The sequence below is a fragment of the Erinaceus europaeus genome, chromosome 13 (assembly GCF_950295315.1).
Source record: "Erinaceus europaeus chromosome 13, mEriEur2.1, whole genome shotgun sequence".
Classification (NCBI taxonomy): Eukaryota; Metazoa; Chordata; class Mammalia; order Eulipotyphla; family Erinaceidae; genus Erinaceus; species Erinaceus europaeus.
In genome coordinates, this window is record NC_080174.1 from 32,158,488 (window position 1) to 32,176,583 (window position 18,096).

Sequence of the window (18,096 nt, forward strand, 5' to 3'; positions counted from 1 at the left end):
GGCTCAAACCGGGATACTTATGCCGGTCCTTGTGCTTCATGCCATGTACACTTAACTTGCTGCTCTACTGCTAGCCCCCATTTATATATATATTTTTTTCTTTCTTTTTTTTTTAATATTTATTTTATTTATTCCCTTTTGTTGCCCTTGTTGTTTTATTGTTGTAGTTATTATTGTTGTTGTCGTTGTTGGATAGGACAGAGAGAAATGGAGAGAGGAGGGGAAGACAGAGAGGAGGAGAGAAAGATAGACACCTGCAGACCTGCTTGACCGCCTGTGAAGTGACTCCCCTGCAGGTGGGGAGCCGGGGTTTGAACCGGGATCCTTATGCCGGTCCTTGTGCTTTGCGCCACCTGCGCTTAATCCGCTGCGCTAAAGCCCGACTTCCTCTTTTTTTCTTTTTTAATAAATCTTTTATTGGATAGAGACAACCAGAAATTCAGCGGAATGGGGGAGATAGAGAGGGAGAGAGACAGGGAGACAACTGCAGCCCTGCTTCACCACTTGTGAAACTAACACCCCACCCCCCTCAGGTAAGGACTAGGGGCTTGAATCTGGGTGCTTGCACACTGTAACATGTGTGCTCAACAAGGTACACCACCACCTGGCCCCACTTCAGATATTTTTATGACTTTGTATATAAATTTGACCATTGAATTTATCAAAATGCCTTTTTTGACTTTCTGTATGAGATGAAAACAGAACATTGTAATTATTATTTTTGTTAGATAGGTTAGAGAGAAATCAAGAGAGATGTGGAAGACAGAGATGGGGAGAGAAAAACAGACACCTGCAAACCTACTTCACCACTTGTGAAGCGACTCCCCTGCAGGTGGGGAGCCGGGATCCTTAGGCCAGTCCGTGCTCTTCGAGCCACGTGTGCTTAACCCACTGGCCTACTGCCCAACTCCCAAAAATTGTAATTACTCATTAAATTGCTGGAACTCTGTTTTGTTTTTAGCTTCTATACAACTGTACGGAAAGAATGCGGGGCAAAATTGGTGGATGGGACTGGCCACAAACCTCACTACAGCCTTCGGACTCTCTGCAGGGCACTCCGATTTGCTGCTTCCAATCCTTGTGGCAGCGTTCAGCGTTCACTCTATGAGGTCTTTCTTAAGTTTGTGTGTGTTTGGATTGGATCTTGGTGGGCGGGCGGGATCACCACTGGAAAGGAGGTAGTGGGGATACACATGCTGTGTTTTTCTTTGGTTCCTTTTTGGTTAGGTCTGTCTTCAGTGTTTCATACCAGAGGTATCCTGCCTTTTTCAAATGTGTCTTTTTAAAGTTGTTCTAGGGCAAATGATGTAGCATCAAATGACTTTCATGCCTTGAGGCACCAATGTTTTTTTAGGTTCAGTCCTTGGCACCATTGTAAGCCAGAGACAGAAAGAGAGCGAAACTTCACACAAATGATTAAAATTGGTTCTTGAAGCTACTACAGAAGGGTAATTAATGTTATATATATTTGTGTTTTTCCCCCCAGGGGTTCTCTCTGGGTTTTTTAACACAGCTTGACAGAACATCACACCCTATTGTTCAGAAGCTCATTTGTCAACACATTATCTCTGGCAATGTTAAAAGTCTTCTGAAGCAGGTATGTTCTTTTATAAAAAATCTTTGACTTATTTAACAAGATTTCAAAACTAAATTTCCAATTCTTTTTTTTTTTAAACAACATATGCCTCTAAATTTTATCCATTGCAAAACTATAAAAATTAGCTGTTATCTTTAGAGGGTAAATTTAAAAATAGGTATTCACTAGAGACAGAAATCAAGAGGGAAGGGAAATAGAGAAGGATAGAGAAAGATAACCTTCAGCACTGCATCACTACTCATGAAACTTTCCACCTACAATGGAACCTGGGGTCCTTACAGATTGTAGCATGTGCTTAACTAGGTATGCCATGCGTGGCATTTGAGTGTGAACATTTTAATAATCTTGCTTTTTGAAGTTAAACTCTAGATATCTCCATCTAAGCTGTATATGTGTATTTCAATATATATTCAAATTCTGATACCTGTGTAGATTTATCAAGCAAAGTTCAAATACAATTCATATCAACAGTATTAATTTCAGTAGAATATTATATAGCGTCCCTTATTCCGAGTAATCTTGGATATATTTTGCACTTGTCTGTACAGACTTTCCAATGCTCATGCAATATTTTATTGAATAATAGTTTTATTATTACATTAATCATTGGATTTCACAGGTTATTACAGAATTGAGCAGAAAAATACGGGGCTGATCGTCATTGGCTTACCAACTGGCTAGTTTTTATTGATGATTATTCTTATTTGTTCTTCAGTAAATATGAACCACTGGTACTTGTGCTTATTTTAAATTTATTTTTTCCCTCTTTAAAAAGCATCCTAGTAGGGAGTCAGGCGGTAGCACAGTGGGTTAAGTGCAGGTGGCGCAAAGCACAAGGACCGTCATAAGGATCCCAGTTTGAGCCCCCGGCTCCCCATCTGCAGAGGAGTCGCTTCATAGGCAGGTGAAGCTGGTCTGCAGGTGTCTCTCTTTCCCTCTCTGTCTCCCCTTGCCCTCTCAATGTCTCTGTCTAGCCAATAATAAATAAACAAATAATTTTTTTTTTTTTCAAAAATTGTTCCCTATCTTCCGGGAGGTGGTGCAGTGGATAAAGCATTGAATTCTCAAGCATGAGGTCCCGAGTTCAGTGCCCGGCAGCACATGTGCTAGAATCATATCTAGTTCTTTCTCCTCCTATCTTTTTCACTAATAAATTCTTTAAAAAAAGAAATTGTTCCCATGTGTCAGTATTTGCACAGTAAAAAACCATCCCCTCCCAATAAAAGTGGTTAAAAACAAGTCATTCAGAAGTAGTAACAGGTGTAGGTGTGACTTAAAAAGGAAGAGAGGCCAAGACCACAGGAAAAAATGGGTTAATAGATATTAATGTGGACAGGTACAGAAATAATAGTCACTCCCTATCTGTGACCTCAAGAGAACTTACTGTAGTTTCCAGTGGAGGGAATGGGATCACAGAACTCTGGTGGTGGGAATGGCCTGGAATTATACCCATTATCTCATTATTTTGTAATTCAAATATTAAATCACTAATACAAAAGAGGGGGAAAAGCATCTTGAATAAGGTAACATTCAATAAGTTCTTTTATGATTTTTTTGGTCTTGTTCTGAAAGAATCTATTGTTTTTATAAGTGAGTTCTATATTGCAGGCTATTCCAGAACCAAAAGGAGGTCGACTTATCCAGGTTGAGGGCTATTGGATTTCAGTGGGTGACAAAGAACCCACAATAGATGAGACATATATTCTTACATCTTCTGTCAAGCTGAACCTGAGAGATATAGTCCGAGTGGTCTCTGCAGGGTGAGTGGACCTTAAAATTCTTTCTACTGTAACATTTTGCTAGCACAAACATTTCTGCTTTTCAGTCTTAACTTTTGGTGGCAACAGGATCTTATACAAGAGTGATCCCATTGTCCTGGGCCATTTTCTCTTCCCCTCTTTTGCTCTTTTCTGTATAGGTTTTTGATTTGGGATGGAGGAGAGAGGGAAAGAGACACCTGCAGTACTATTTTTCACTGCTCGTGAAAGCTTCTCTTGCATGTGGAGACCTGTCCAGTTCTTGAACCTGTATTGTCATGTATAGCAACATACACTCTGGGTGCTCTACCATCTGGGAGCTTCCATTTTTATTTCACTTTACTTGGATAGCTAAAGAGGAAAAGCTGAGAGGGAGAGAGACAGTATTGTTCCACCATTTGTAAGGTTTCTGCTGGTACCATGCTACTTCCATTTGGTACTAGGGTTCAAATGTGGGGTTTTACACATGCTGTAAGGTTTGTACTCTACTTCATGAGCTGTCTCGTAGGCCCTTTTAACTTTCAGAGTGCTTTTTTTTTTTTTTTTTTTTTTTAGCAGATTGTTGAGGTATACTTAACCTATTATTTGTTAGATGAATAATAGTCCCCTTTAGTGCTCATAAGTATTGTGAAATAGGTTGGAACTGCTTTTACCCCTCATAGTTTGAGCCATTCTGCTGTATTACACAGTTGTGTGAAAATGTTCTTTTATATTGATGATACAATAATTTCTTTTCAAATAGTATTTGTAATTAGCTCTAGTTTACATTTATCTATTTACTTTTTTAATTGCTTTCTTGATTTTCTTAAGAACCTATCCAGTACTGATCCAGGGTGAGACATCCGTTGGTAAAACAAGCCTGATTCGCTGGCTGGCTTCAGCTACTGGTAACCACTGTGTGCGCATCAATAATCATGAGCACACAGACATCCAGGAGTACATTGGTTGCTACACATCTGACTCCTCAGGGAAGCTCTCATTTAAAGAAGGTTGGGTTACTTTTCATTTTTTCTATGTTACTATTTCTTTTTTAGACCTTGTCCTCAGATTATTTGTGTTCTTGACAGCTGAGTCATATGAATCTGTACCATGTCCTCTGATTTTCCCATTCTTGAGGTACCTGATAATTGATGGCTATCTTCCTTTAGACACTGCCAATTTGTGTTATGCAGGGTTAGAACCAAGCTTGAAAATTGATATTAAACTACTATTTTATTTCCTTGAAAGAACATGGTGAGCTTTGAACAAAAAGAAGTTTAGACATGAGTCTTTGACTGTTCAATTGAAACTGACCTAAAAGGGAAAATATAAACAAACTAGACATGTGATATCTGTTAGTACTGGCTTCTCAGTGTAATTAAGTGGAACTCTTTGAGTTATTTGTCTATTTTTTTCAAGATATATTTATTTGGACTAGGGAGATAGGTGATTATGTAAAAAGACATTCATGCATTGAGGTGCCAGAGGTCCCAGGTTCAATCTCATTCCAGGGGAATGAGATGTGTTTGTTTATTGAGGGGAATGAGATATGTTTGTTTATTGATCAATAGAGTTATGTGGAAGAGAACCAGAGCATCACTCTGGCACATGTAGTACCTATAATTAAATTTGAGACCTCATGCTTGAGAATCTAAAATCCTGTTCATTGGACCTACTCTCAGTTGCAAAAGAAACTTTTAAGGGTGGTCTGGGAGGTGGCACAGTGGATAAAGCACTGGATTCTCAACCATGAGGTCCTGAGTTCAATCCCCGGCAGCACATGTACCAGAGTGATAATCTGGTGGTTCTTTCTCTCTCTGCCTATCTTTTTAAAATTCTTTAAAAAAAAAAAGAAACTTTTAAGGTTTAAATTTAAATGATAATGTGTAATTTAGTGATTTTTGCATGTAGCTTTAACAAGTACTGGGCTGGTTTGTGTACTAATTCTCAGTGTTTATTTCCTCGAAGGTATTCTAATTGATGCTATGAGAAAGGGCTACTGGATAATTTTAGATGAATTAAATTTGGCTCCTACTGATGTATTAGAGGCACTGAACAGACTATTGGATGATAACCGGGAATTGCTCATAACGGAAACACAAGAAGTTGTTAAAGCACACCCCCGGTTCATGCTTTTTGCTACCCAGAATCCTCCAGGGCTTTATGGAGGTAGAAAGGTATGTAGCATTTGCTCCATTACTTCCATGAGTTATCTCATTCTGTACTTAATCTTAGTAAGACTGAGACATTTACTTCTGTTGATGGGTTTTTTTTTTTTTTTTTTTTTAATTTTTTATTTAAGAAAGGATTAATGAACAAAAACATAAGGTAGGAGGGGTACAACTCCACACAATTCCCACCACCCAATCCCCATAACCCACCCCCTCCCATGATAGCTTTCCCATTCTCTAGCCCTCTGGGAGCATGGACCCAGGGTCGTTGAGGGTTGCAGAAGGTAGAAGGTCTGGTTTCTATTAATTGCTTCCCCGCTGAACATGGGCATTGACTGGTCGGTCCATACTCCCAGTCTGCCTCTCTCTTTCCCTAGTAAGGTGTGTCTCTGGGGAAGCTGAGCTCCAGGACATATTGGTGGGGTCTTCAATCCAGGGAAGCCTGGCCAACATCCTGGTGGCATCTGGAACCTGGTGATTGAAAAGAGAGTTAACATACGAAGCCAAACAATTTGTTGAGCAATCATGGATCCCAAGCTTGGAATAGTGGAGAGGAAGTGTTAGGGAGGTACTCACTGCAAACTCTAGTGTACTTCTGCTTTCAGGTATATATTTTGCACTAGTTTATGGATACGTGTGAACATAAGCTCTCTCTCACAGAAACTGGTGTATATGTAGGTTATGGGACTTTGTTAGAAAGTGAACTACCTGAGATGAAATTAGAGTGTACTATAAAAGGAAAGGTCTCACCCGAGTAATGAAGCTGAAGGGTTGTCATTCCACACGTGAGGTCTCTGGATACAGTCTGAGGTGAAGCATGTTGAGATGGCAATCGTTGCGTTGGTTAGGTTTTGATCGGCGGATGCAATATTATTTGGTTTGGATTGGGAGATGCATATGGGAAAGTGGGCCTATCCAAGGGTTCCAGGACTGGGGGAAGTAGGGGCTCTATAGTGGAGATGTGAGGTTCCTGCTGTCTTAGGGTTCAAAAAGACAATCGATAGTTAATATTATCATCACATTATTTGTTAATTGGGTTAACTTTGAAAAGTCCCTTTGTTATGGTTTGCTGTACAGTATCCAGTATCTTGTATATAGCTGTGCTATTGGATGCTTCTAATCTACTTGGTCTAGGCTTTTGAGAGAGTCCGCATATCAAATACATAGCCTATATATTAAAAAGATTCAGTTTGTCTTTTGAGAAACTTTGAGACATACAATTGATTTCCTCCCTCTCATATTAATTAACTACTGATATATATGTCTACATTTTGCTAGGAGTGTACATAAACACCATTCCCACCACCAAAGGACTGTGACCCATCCCTCCCGCCCACTCCCACCCCCCACTGGCCCAGGAAGCTGCATGTCTACCCCTCACCACTGGGTTTTTACTTTGGTGCCCTACTTACAATTTGATCAGGTCCTGCTTTTCCCTTTCAGATCTTCTTAGTCAGCTTCTGTTGATGAGTGGGGTTGATGGGTTTTTTATGGTGAATGACAGAGCCTATGCCTTGGAAATTAACAGTAAGAGGCCCTATTACTGTGTTCTTTCTGTGCATTTCCTAGGTTCTTTCAAGAGCCTTCAGGAATCGGTTTGTGGAATTGCACTTTGATGAATTACCAAGTTCTGAGTTGGAAACAATTCTTCACAAGCGGTGTAGTTTACCTCCCTCCTATTGCAGCAAGCTGATTAAAATCATGCTGGATCTTCAGGTATTTCTTGTTTCTATTACTGTTTCAAATGGAATATGTTGATTAGACTTGGTGGTTAAAATTTGACAGCTTCTTTGTGTAACAACAGTGGCCACTCATTTTCCCTGCTCTCAGACCATGAATATTGTGTTTAAAATACCTATCCGTGAAAATATTTTTCTTTTTTAAATTTAAATTTATTTATTTATTATTGGATATTATTGGACAGAATTTGGAAGAGGAGGGGATAAAGAGAGAGGATAGAAAGTTAGAGAGGGAAAAAGACAGACCCTGCTTTACCACTCATGAAGCTTTCCCCCTGCAGGTGGAGATCTGGGGCTTGAACCTGGGTCCTTGTGCATTGTAGTGTGCGCACTTAACCAGGTGTGCCACCACCTGGCCCAAAAAGAGAACGTAATGGTTATGCAAAAATATTCACATGCCTGAGGCTCTGAGGTCCTATGTTTAGTCCCTAGCACACTCATCAGTGCTCTAGTTAAATAAATAAAAACAAGCAAAAAAAAAAAAAAACCAGATTAAAAGAGAAAACATTTTGCGAAGTCAGATAATTCACTTGGATAATGTGTTGTTTTACTATGTAAGTGACCCAGCTTTACTCTGCTTGAGAAAGCTTTTGTGCTTGTTTTTTCCCCTTTGTCTCTATCAAAAATATATAAAGCAAGATAAAAAATAGATATTAACAATATCACTTTTTTGCATCATTTTAAGTATGTTTGTGTGTGTGAGGGATTTGTTTTTTAATGAGTAAGAGAAAGGATAAAGAGGAAACCAAATTATCACTCTGGCACATGGGGTGCTAGGGATCAAACATGGGGCTTTCTGTGTGAATGTTCAGCACCTTAATGTTTGTGCCACCTCTTTGGCCTTTTATAATGTGTTTATTTGACAGTTCGCCCTTTGTGGACATTTTATTTAATCTTGGATTTGACATTGATAATGTATAATTTTTACTTCTGAATCGTACATGGTCTCAAAGTGGACACAACTAAACAGACTCTGTGATTCTCCCTTGTCAGCTATAAAACTTGTATCTATCTCAAGCCCCTCCACCCTCTTTTTAAAGAATTAAAAAAAAAAATCCTAAAACATTAATTAATCAATTAATTGGATAGAGACAAATCAAGAAGGAAGGGGAAGATAGAGAGCGAGAGAGACCTGCAACACTGCTTCAGCACTCACAAAGCTTTCCTCCTGCATGTGGGGATCGGGGGCTTGTACCCTGGTCCTTGAGCATTGTAACATGTGTGCCCAACCGTGTGTGCCACACTGCCTGGCCCCAAGACTTTTTTTTTAAAAAAAGTTTTTATTTAGTAATATGAGGGATAGAAGGAGTAGTCAAAAAGACACCCAGATATCACCCTAGTACATGTACTGCCAGGGATTGAATTTGTAACCTTAAGCTTGAAAGCCCAATACTTTATCCACTGAACCACCTGCTGGACCACCCTTTTTATTTTGTTTTATTTTTTAAATTTGTTTGCTTGCTTGTATTTTAACCAGAATAGTGCTCAGCTCTGGCTCTTTGTGATGCTAGGGGTTCAACCTGGGACCTCTCACATGCAACCCCTTTGTACTAATAGTGTGCTGTCTTCTTGACCCCCAAAAATTATTGTTTTGAAAAATAGCCCATTTTTTAAAAGATAGAAAAGAAAAAGAGCCTATTTATTTTATGGGATTCTAAGTGTCCTTTATCAGAAAGTATACATTATCAAATTTCTTTCCAGAAAGCTAATAAAAGACCAAACTCCCTGCACATTTACTCCCTTCTCTGTTACTATTTGTGATCTTTCTCTATATTTCCTTTGAGTTATAGCATACTACTATTTCTAATCTTCAGTTATACATGAGTTTGAACACTCTTATTCAGTCTGTTTGCATAAAATTACACTTGAGATGAATTTTTAAATGGAATCTTTTCAAAAAAATTTTAATTTATTTTTAAATTTTCTTTTGTTATTTATTATTTATTTTCCTTTTTGTTGCACTTGTTTTTTATTGTTGTAGTTATTATTGTTGATGTCGTCGTCATTGTTGGATAGGATAGAGAGAAATGGAGAGAGGAGGGGATAGAAAGATAGACACATTCAAACCTGCTTCACCCCCTTGCAGGTGGGGAGCCGGGACCTTGAACCAGGATTCTTAACGTTGGTCCTTGCGCTTTGCGCCATGTGCACTTAACCCACTGCACTACAACCCAACTCCTAACTTTCATTATTTTCATTTTTTTGTATTATCTTTATTTATTTATTGGATAGAGACAACCAGAAATCGAGAGAGGGGGGGAGAGAGACAGAGATACACTGTAGCCCAGTTTTACCACTTGGGAAACTTTTCCCCTACAGATAGGGATAGGGGGCTGGAACCCAGGTCCTTGCTCTCTGTAATGTGCTCTCAACGAGGTGCTCCACCACCTCCGCCCCCAATTTTATTCTACTTTTTTTTTTTATTTTAACATTTTTCTTTCTTTTTTTTTCTTTACTGGGGGAATTAATGTTTTGCATTCAACAATAAATACAATAGTTTGTACATGCATAACATTTCTCATTTTCCACATAACAGTACAGCCCCCACTAGGTCCTCTGCTTTTTTTTTTTAACTTTTTTTTTTTCTTTATTGTTTACCGGAGCATTGCTCGTCTCTGGTTTATGGTGGTATGGGGGATTGAACCTAGGACTATGGAGCCTCAGGCATTAGAGTCTTCTTTGCATAACCATTATGCTACCAACCACTCTTTTAATGGAGTCTTTACATAAATTGTGCTATCTGCCATTGCCCTTTCTCATTTATCTTGATGCTTTAATAGTCCTATCGCAGAAGTTCTTCAGTCTTTGCTGGAAAGCAGGGCTTCATTACCCTTCGTGACCTGTTTCGATGGGCTGAAAGATACAAGATGGCTGAACAGACTGAGAAAGAGTATGATTGGCTACAGCATTTAGCCAATGATGGTATGTTTTAAAATACTCTCAAATTGAAGTTAGATATTAAACTTTTAAATTATCTTTTCCAAATGATGTTCAATATATACAGCTGACTAGGTAATCCAGAAATGCCTTTCTCCCTCATATTTTTTTTTCTTTGTGTTTCTGTCCTAATATTGATTTGCTGCTAAGGCTTTCACAATTTTTAGTTTATATGACCACATGTAAGAGGCTATGGGCCCAGTGCCTTTGGTAGTTTTGTCAGATAGTAATGTCTTAATGGGGGCTGGGGTGATGGCACACCTGGTTGAGTACACATGTTACAGTGAGTAAGTATCTGGGATCAAGCCGCTGGTCCCCACCTGCAGGGGGAAGCTTCACGAGTGGTGAAGCAGGTCTGCAGGTATCTCTCTCTCTTGTTCCCTGTCTCTTTCTTCTCTGTTGATTTCTGGCTATCTCTATCCAGTAGATAACTAAACAATAAAAAAATGATGAAAAAATGATGTCTTACTACAACATTTATCTGCAGTTTGGCTGTCATAGATAATAATGACATGTCTCAGAGAACCAGTAAGTCAGATAATAATATAATTCTGAATTGTCGGTCTAGCTTTGTGGTCGGGAGACAGACGACCAGGGACTCATGGCTGAGCTGTACGCAGTATCTCTTTATTCATGTAGAACGCAGCACAATCTAAGCCAATCTAAGCTAAACTAAACTAAACTAAACTAAAACTCACAATCTTGTCCTTATATATACTGGCCAAGTAGGGTGTAAACAGGATGTGACGTAGAGAGGGTGGAGCAAAAAAAGATTGGTGAAAATCAGGGTGTGACAAGGAGAGGGGTCGGAGCAGGCGAGAATTCTACCACTGAACCACCAATGCCCTGGAGGGAGGGTGGTGCTTAGTTAACAGTGGTTTATGTAAATAGACCACAGCTTTAAGTGGGATCAAACCAATGCCATGCAGGCAAGCCGGTGCTTAGTTAACAATGGTTATGTAAATAGAATACAGTGTTAAGCAGGGGGGATTAAACAAAATGAAACAGAAGGGGTTTTTAGAAGCAGAATTAGAAGCATACCAACAATTCCCCCATTCTTTTTAACTAATGGCCATGGTATCAGGAGTGTGGGGTAAATAGAAACCTGTATCATACAGGCATTTTCAAAAGAACTGGCATAAGACATGGAGGAACAAAATAGGAAAGCAGCAAGAACTAGTGTGATGCCAAGGGGAGGCCTGAGGGGGGCGTTTCCTGCCTCAAAGGGCAAGGCCTAGCAGGTGAAAGAGCATTTCTTGCCTCTGGGGGCATCTATTGCCTCTAGGGGTGCTTCATGCCTCTGTGGGCATCTCTTGCCTCAAAGGGCATTTCCTGCCTCTGTGGGCATGACCTAGTAAGAAGGGGGAGTTTTCTGTCTCTGGGGGCAGGGCCTGCAGGCGAGGAGGCATGATCTATAGAGTCCCAAGGCAGCTGGGTGCACTCAGTCTTTGAGAAACCCAGCAGCATAAAGGGAAACTGCTGTAAAGTTGTGTAAAGTGTCCAAGAGGTATACCAGTAAGTCCAATGGAAGTGTCAGTCAAAAGCAGATGACCACAGTAGAAATGCCAGGGGATGAAACGCTGCACGTCTGTCTCGATGGGGAATGTCAGCCATTGGAATTTCGCTTTTCTATAGAGAGTGAGCTTTGGAGTCTGTGAATCTGTTTCTTCAGGTCATGCCAGGTCACATCATTGGTTTCCGGGGGTGCGTTGTAGTCATGCCATCTTGTGGATGATGTCAGAGAACAGGGGTCCAAATGGATTTCCAGGAATTCCATTTTAGTAGATGCTTTTTCATGTGAAGACTTGACAGCTGAAATTCACTTACTTGTCAAACAAAACTTGTAGCAGATTAGAAGTTTACTATAATTGATAGCTCCAATATAATTGGAAGTCCTTTCTAGTATGATTTTAAGGTTGTTTAAAACAGTTTAAACTCAATAAAATGTGGAAAGGTAAACAGAAGGACCACGGTTAGAAGCCTCAGGCATGAGAATCATTAACATAATCATTGCACTATCTGCCCCGCCCATAACTTATACAATTTTCAGGATTAAATGTTTCACATTAATACCAAGACATAAAAAAATATCAAAAGAGGAAAAGCCAATTTTGTTGGATTGTTTCTGGATGTCTTTAGAAATCATGGCTGCGTCCAGCAGTTTTTTTTTAAGTCAATGTCATACAAAAATTCAGTTATTCAAGTCACTCTCTTAAGAAACGCAACTGAAAGTAGACAGCAAACTTAAGATAGGCAACTTTTGCTTCTTTCATCTTGAACTAGATTATCCAGATATCACATGTAGCATCATGAGTCCCCGGAGGGCGTCCTAGCCCAAAAAGCTCCTCGAAATTCCATTTGGGGTGCTTCTGACGGTTCCTGCAGGATTGCAGGCATCTATTTTTAAAAGTGTCTTCCCATCAGGAGAGTAGAACTAACCACGTGTCTCCATTCTTGGGGACTTCCAGGGTACTGGAGAATGCTCCTCAAATTAGAGTAGTCCTTCTCAGCGGGAAACATGCGAGAGGAAGTCCAGAAAGTCCCAGGGGAAATCTCCGTGCTTATCCCAAGCTCTACATCACAGTCATAAAGAACCAAATTGTGGCCAAAAGCAAAATGTAGTCCTTCTCCTCGGGAAACATGGGAGAGGGAATCCAGAATGTCCAAGGAGAAATCTCCGTGCATCTTCCAAGCTCTATGATCACGGTCACAAGAAACCAAAGTTCCCGGTCAGGGAACCAAAGTGTGGCCCAGAGCAAAATGTTCCAGAGACAGAGAAACTGTCTCATGATGAAGCAGTAGAGGCTTTGGCAAACCTCTTCATAAGTAGAAAGGCAACCCATGTCAGATGGGTAGCCAAGTTTACTTATCTGGGGGATGGGCGGCTTAGGTCCCACGTCGGTGCTGGTCCCTGTTTCAGGGTGCCATTATCCCGGTTTAGCTTCGCAGTTGGGAGAATGAATGCGACATTCAAATGAAGGCAACATTCAGAGATTCAGAGATTCAGGTTGGACCATTTTGGTTTAATCCATGAAAATGTTTTGTTCTCCATGATAGACTAGAAAGCTTCTCAGATTCTTCTGATTTGAAAAGGGCTGATGAATCTTTAATGAGGTAACTCATAAATAAAGACAGCGAACAAAACTAGTTCCATAGGAGTTTTATCTTTTATTCTGTACAGGAAAAGAGTAAAAAAAACTGTATTTGTTTTTCAGAGTTTTATTATTTAGGTATAACACAGAAAAATGTTTGAAATGCTTTTTTAAAAGTGCAGCTTCATATACTTGTAAATCACTATACTTGTAAATCACTAATCAGACCAAGATTTAGATTACTTCAGCACACATCAGGAGCTTTTGACCTTGAATGTAGCCACTGCTCTTAGTCTTTTTTAGTACTGCTTTTGTCTGTGCTAGACCTTTGAGGTTGGCTACTTTTTACTCAACCTAATGTGAGATTTAATTTTTTTTAAAGTTTAATTTAGTGAACAAGATACCAAGAACCTCTTTGCTATTTATGATCCACTAGTTTTTGCCTATATTGTTTTAATGTGCCGGGGATTAAATTCTATAAATTTTATATATGCAAGATGTGTGCTTTCTACTGAGGAACTACCTCTCTGGGCCTTCAGTCATGTTTTAAATTCATTAGACTTCATTCTTTTATTGTTGTGTGTCTGTGTGTTGTAATTCATTGTGTGGAGATATATGTCTTCCTTTAATGATAAACGTTTGAGTAACGTCCACTTTTCAGCTACAATGAGTAAAACTGCTATGAATATTTCTGTATGTATTTTTGTAAAAATGTGTTCATATGTGCTGAGTTCTTTCTATCTAGATGTCATTTTGCTTGGGTATAGGTCAGTTATAGTAGGTCCTTTCAGTTTTCTTTCTTTCTTTTTTGGTCCTCTCAGTTTTCTAAGGTACTTTTTAATTTTCTATAGTAATTAGCATGTTAGGGTAGTTTTAATTCCATTTTTCTCACTGTTCCTTGGTATTGATAGTATGTCCTTTTTTTTTTTTTTTCTTTTTTCTTTTTTCTTCCTTCCAAAGGTTTTATGCTTCTGGCAGGCAGAGTCAGGAAGCAAGATGAAGTTGATGTAATTCAAGATGTCCTTGAAAAACATTTTAAGAGAAAACTGTGCCCCCAATCCCTCTTCTCTAAAGAAAATGTCCTAAAATTGCTAAGTAAGTAGACCAAAGTATAAAAAAATGAATAACGTTTCAATAATAGTAGAGCCTAAACCATTCATTCTATCATTGATAGGTAAATTATCTACTCAAATATCCACATTGGATTCCAAGTTCAGCCATATCGTGTGGACCCAGGGCATGCGGAGACTGGCTATGCTGGTGGGAAGGGCATTGGAATTTGGTGAACCAGTGCTACTGGTTGGAGACACTGGGTAAAGTTGTCTGACAGTAACTTGACAGAGTTTGGTTCAGGTAGACTCAGAGGTGGTGTGGTGGATAAAGCTTGGATCCCCTGTAAAGCACATGACAGAGTAATGCTCTGGTCTTTTGTCTCTCACTCACTAATGCATAAAACTTTTTACACTTAATTTTTTTTTTTTTATTGCTACTGGGCTGTTGATGGAGCTCGATGCTTACATGATGAACCCACCGCTCTTGGTGGCTTTTTTTTTTTCTCTTTCTCCTCCTCATCCATCTCCTCTCCCCCACCCCCCCCAACTCTCTTAGGACAGAGAGATTGAGAGGAAGAGGAGACATAAGGTTAGCATAAGGCTTGAGCTTTGGTTTTTATATGTGGTGATATGTGTGTTGTACCTGGTAAACTATCACCTGGTCCTAGGCTTCTTTATTTTTTATTATTTATTTATTTATTTATTTATTTTTAGAGTTTGACTTAGCTCCGTAGATTTACTTGAATTACTTCTGACTATTCAGGAATCCAGCTTTCTCCTCCCTACTCCCTTTTCTTCACTCCCACTTTATCCTCATATTTTTAAATATGTTGCTGGTAATTGTCTCAGGACCTTGTGCATATGTGAAACCACTGAATAGTCTCCTAGGTTCCAAGAGTTTCTATTTTTCATTTGGAGAAAGAGGGCAGAGACCACAGAATTACTCTAGCATCTGTGGAGCTTCTACTGTTGGCTTTCCATTATGTTCCCATGAGGTGCCATTACTTGACTTGAACACAGGACCTTGAACCTGTTAAGATGTGCACTGTACTGAGTATTCTATCTTCTGTTCCCACCCACTTCTTTCTTTTACTGTGGACTGTAAACCATTAATCCCGCCAATAAATAAGGAAAAAAAGGGGGGAACAAAGAAAGAGAAACGAGGTTTTCACTGGGCCTCCCCACTTTTGCTGATTGAGATACTTGTGGGAATGTATTTGAAATTCATGTTCCATGTCAACTCATTACGTATCTCTAACAGGTGTGGGAAAACTACCATATGCCAGGTGTTTGCTGCCCTAGCAAATCAGAAGTTGTACTCTGTGAATTGCCACTTACATATGGAAACATCAGACTTCCTGGGGGGGCTGCGGCCAGTGAGACAGAAGCCAAAAGACAAGGTTTGTTCAATAGCAGATGATGATGTATTATTAGAAGTGCAGGTGGCTATATCTACGAGCCAACTATGGTACTTTGTTCATGGCAGAGTGTTCTGAGTTTGACACCAGTATATCAGATTTCTCAGTGGTCCACAAAGTGTGTTTGATCTACATGGTCTGTTTCTTGACCTCAGAAGCTTTCTACAAAGTGGCACTTTCACCCATGTACTTATCAGCTATTGAATACTAGCTTAAGTGTTGTATTGTGATGCTGTCATTTAATTTTAACCCTTTTCCCCCCAAACTATAGGAGGAAATTGACACATCAAGACTCTTTGAATGGCATGATGGACCTCTGGTTCTGGCTATGAAGGAGGATGGCTTTTTCCTCTTAGATGAGATCTCCCTGGCTGATGACTCCGTCCTTGAAAGACTCAACAGGTATAGTTGTGAGATATCTGTCCTGTTCTGATGTTAATGCTTGTCTGCTTCTTATAGAAATTAATTCTTATTCATAGTAATGATTCTCATAGATACATGCTAGATGTTTGAAATTGATATTGGCTTGTTGCTTGGGATCTTTGAGAGTTGTTTTTGTATCAATAGCTAGAACGAAAGATCAAAGTAGCTGTACAGGGGTAAAGCAGATGAGGCTAAATGCTTCTGTACATTTATATAGATGAAATGTACTCATTTTAGATGTACACTTCTATAAGTTTTAGTAAATTTATTGAGTTTTTCAACCACTTTTATACTTTTTTTATCCCAGTAGGATTGCTTCGTCCTTTTACAATTTATTTTTGATTGCACCTGAGTCTCCAAGCAACTACTAATCTACATTATTGTTCTCTAGGTTTGCCTTTTTATTTTAAGATTTTAAAGGATTATTTAATTTGAAAGGACAGAAATTAAAAGAGAATGGATATAGAGGAGAGAGATACAGAAAGATACCTGCAGCACGGCTTCACTGCTCATGAAAAGAAGCTTCTCCCCTTGAAAGAAAATAGGGACTGGAGGCTTGAACCTGGGTCCTTGTGCATTTAGTCAGTTTTGCCACAACTTGAGACTGTCTAGATTTGCCTTTTAAGGAATTTGTTATCATTTTGAAATTTGTGGTAGGGGAACCATTAGCTGAAGTGAAAGTTTAATAGAGGAGCTAGAACTTTTTTTTACCAGAGCACTGCTCAGCTCTGGCTTATGGTGGTGCACGGGGGAATGAACCTGGGATTTTGGAGCCTCAGACATGAGAGTCTCTTCACATTACCATTATGCTACCTACCCCCTGCCCTAGAACTTCCTTTTAAAGAATAGTGGAGGCCACAAAGTAGAATCAATCTTTTTAAATTAAATTAATTTTTTAAAAAGCATTTGTTTGTTTATAAGATTTCAGGAGAGAGAAATGGAACCAAACTTTACTCTGGTACATGTGCTGCCAGGGATTGAACTCGGGACTTCATGCTGAGAGTCCACTGAACTACTCTTGGATCACTTAATTTTTTATTAGATAGGACAAAGAGAAATTGAGAAAAGGTGGGAAGATAGAAGGAGAGTAAGAAAGACAGACACCTGCAGACCTGCTTCACCATTTGTGTAGCAGAGCCCTGACAGGTGGGGAGCAGGGTCTCAAACCCAGGTCCTTGCACTTGGTAATATGTATGCTTAACCAGATATCCCACCACCTGGCCCCGTAGAGCCAAAATCTCTCTTAATCTTAACGTTTTCCAATTTTCTGTCTTTAGTGTCCTTGAAGTGGAAAAATCCCTGGTATTAGCTGAAAAGGGCAGCCTAAATGACAAGGATAATGAAGTAGAACTGTTGACTGCTGGGAAAAAATTCCGCATCTTGGCAACCATGAACCCTGGGGGTGACTTTGGAAAAAAAGAGGTGATCTTGCTGTGTGTGTGTGTGTGTGTGTGCGCGCGCGCGCACGCTTTTATTATTAGCATTTTAAGTCTTTGACCTCAACTCATTGGCACTCATAAACATAGTAGTTGAAAATACATTTGGAATTTTATGTTGGGTAAAAACTAGGTAAAATACAGAGATTTAGAGGGGCCCAGGCGGTAGCGCACTGGGTTAAGTGCACATGGTGCGAAGCTCAAGGACCGGCATAAGGATCCTGCTTCGAGCCTCCAGCTCCCCACCTGCAGGGGATCACTTCACTGGCAGTGAAACAGGTCTGCAGGCGTCTTTCTTTCTCTCCCCCCTCTGTATTCCCCTCTCTTTTGATTTCTCTCTGCCCTATCCAACAATAATACCAGCAGTAACAATAACAACAGAATGGAAAAAAATGGTCTCCAGGAGCAGTGAATTCATAGTGCAGGCACCAACCCCCAGCGATAACCCTAGAGGAAAAAAAAAAATCTAAAAAGCTATTTTATTGTTTTTAAAAT

General features: G+C 39.6%; 1 protein-coding gene across 1 annotated transcript in view; it reads left to right on the plus strand.

Annotated features, from left to right (window-relative positions):
* Positions 1 to 18,096, plus strand: part of MDN1 (midasin AAA ATPase 1) — a 151,166-nt gene that overhangs the window by 55,768 nt on the left and 77,302 nt on the right. Inside the window, exons 21-32 of the mRNA XM_060205395.1 lie at positions 962 to 1,109; positions 1,487 to 1,597; positions 3,206 to 3,357; positions 4,165 to 4,343; positions 5,302 to 5,510; positions 7,074 to 7,220; positions 10,024 to 10,165; positions 14,233 to 14,367; positions 14,447 to 14,585; positions 15,586 to 15,724; positions 16,014 to 16,144; positions 17,443 to 17,587. Of these exons, the coding sequence (XP_060061378.1) occupies positions 962 to 1,109; positions 1,487 to 1,597; positions 3,206 to 3,357; positions 4,165 to 4,343; positions 5,302 to 5,510; positions 7,074 to 7,220; positions 10,024 to 10,165; positions 14,233 to 14,367; positions 14,447 to 14,585; positions 15,586 to 15,724; positions 16,014 to 16,144; positions 17,443 to 17,587 (1,777 nt within the window). The remainder of the gene's footprint in view (positions 1 to 961; positions 1,110 to 1,486; positions 1,598 to 3,205; positions 3,358 to 4,164; positions 4,344 to 5,301; positions 5,511 to 7,073; positions 7,221 to 10,023; positions 10,166 to 14,232; positions 14,368 to 14,446; positions 14,586 to 15,585; positions 15,725 to 16,013; positions 16,145 to 17,442; positions 17,588 to 18,096) is intronic.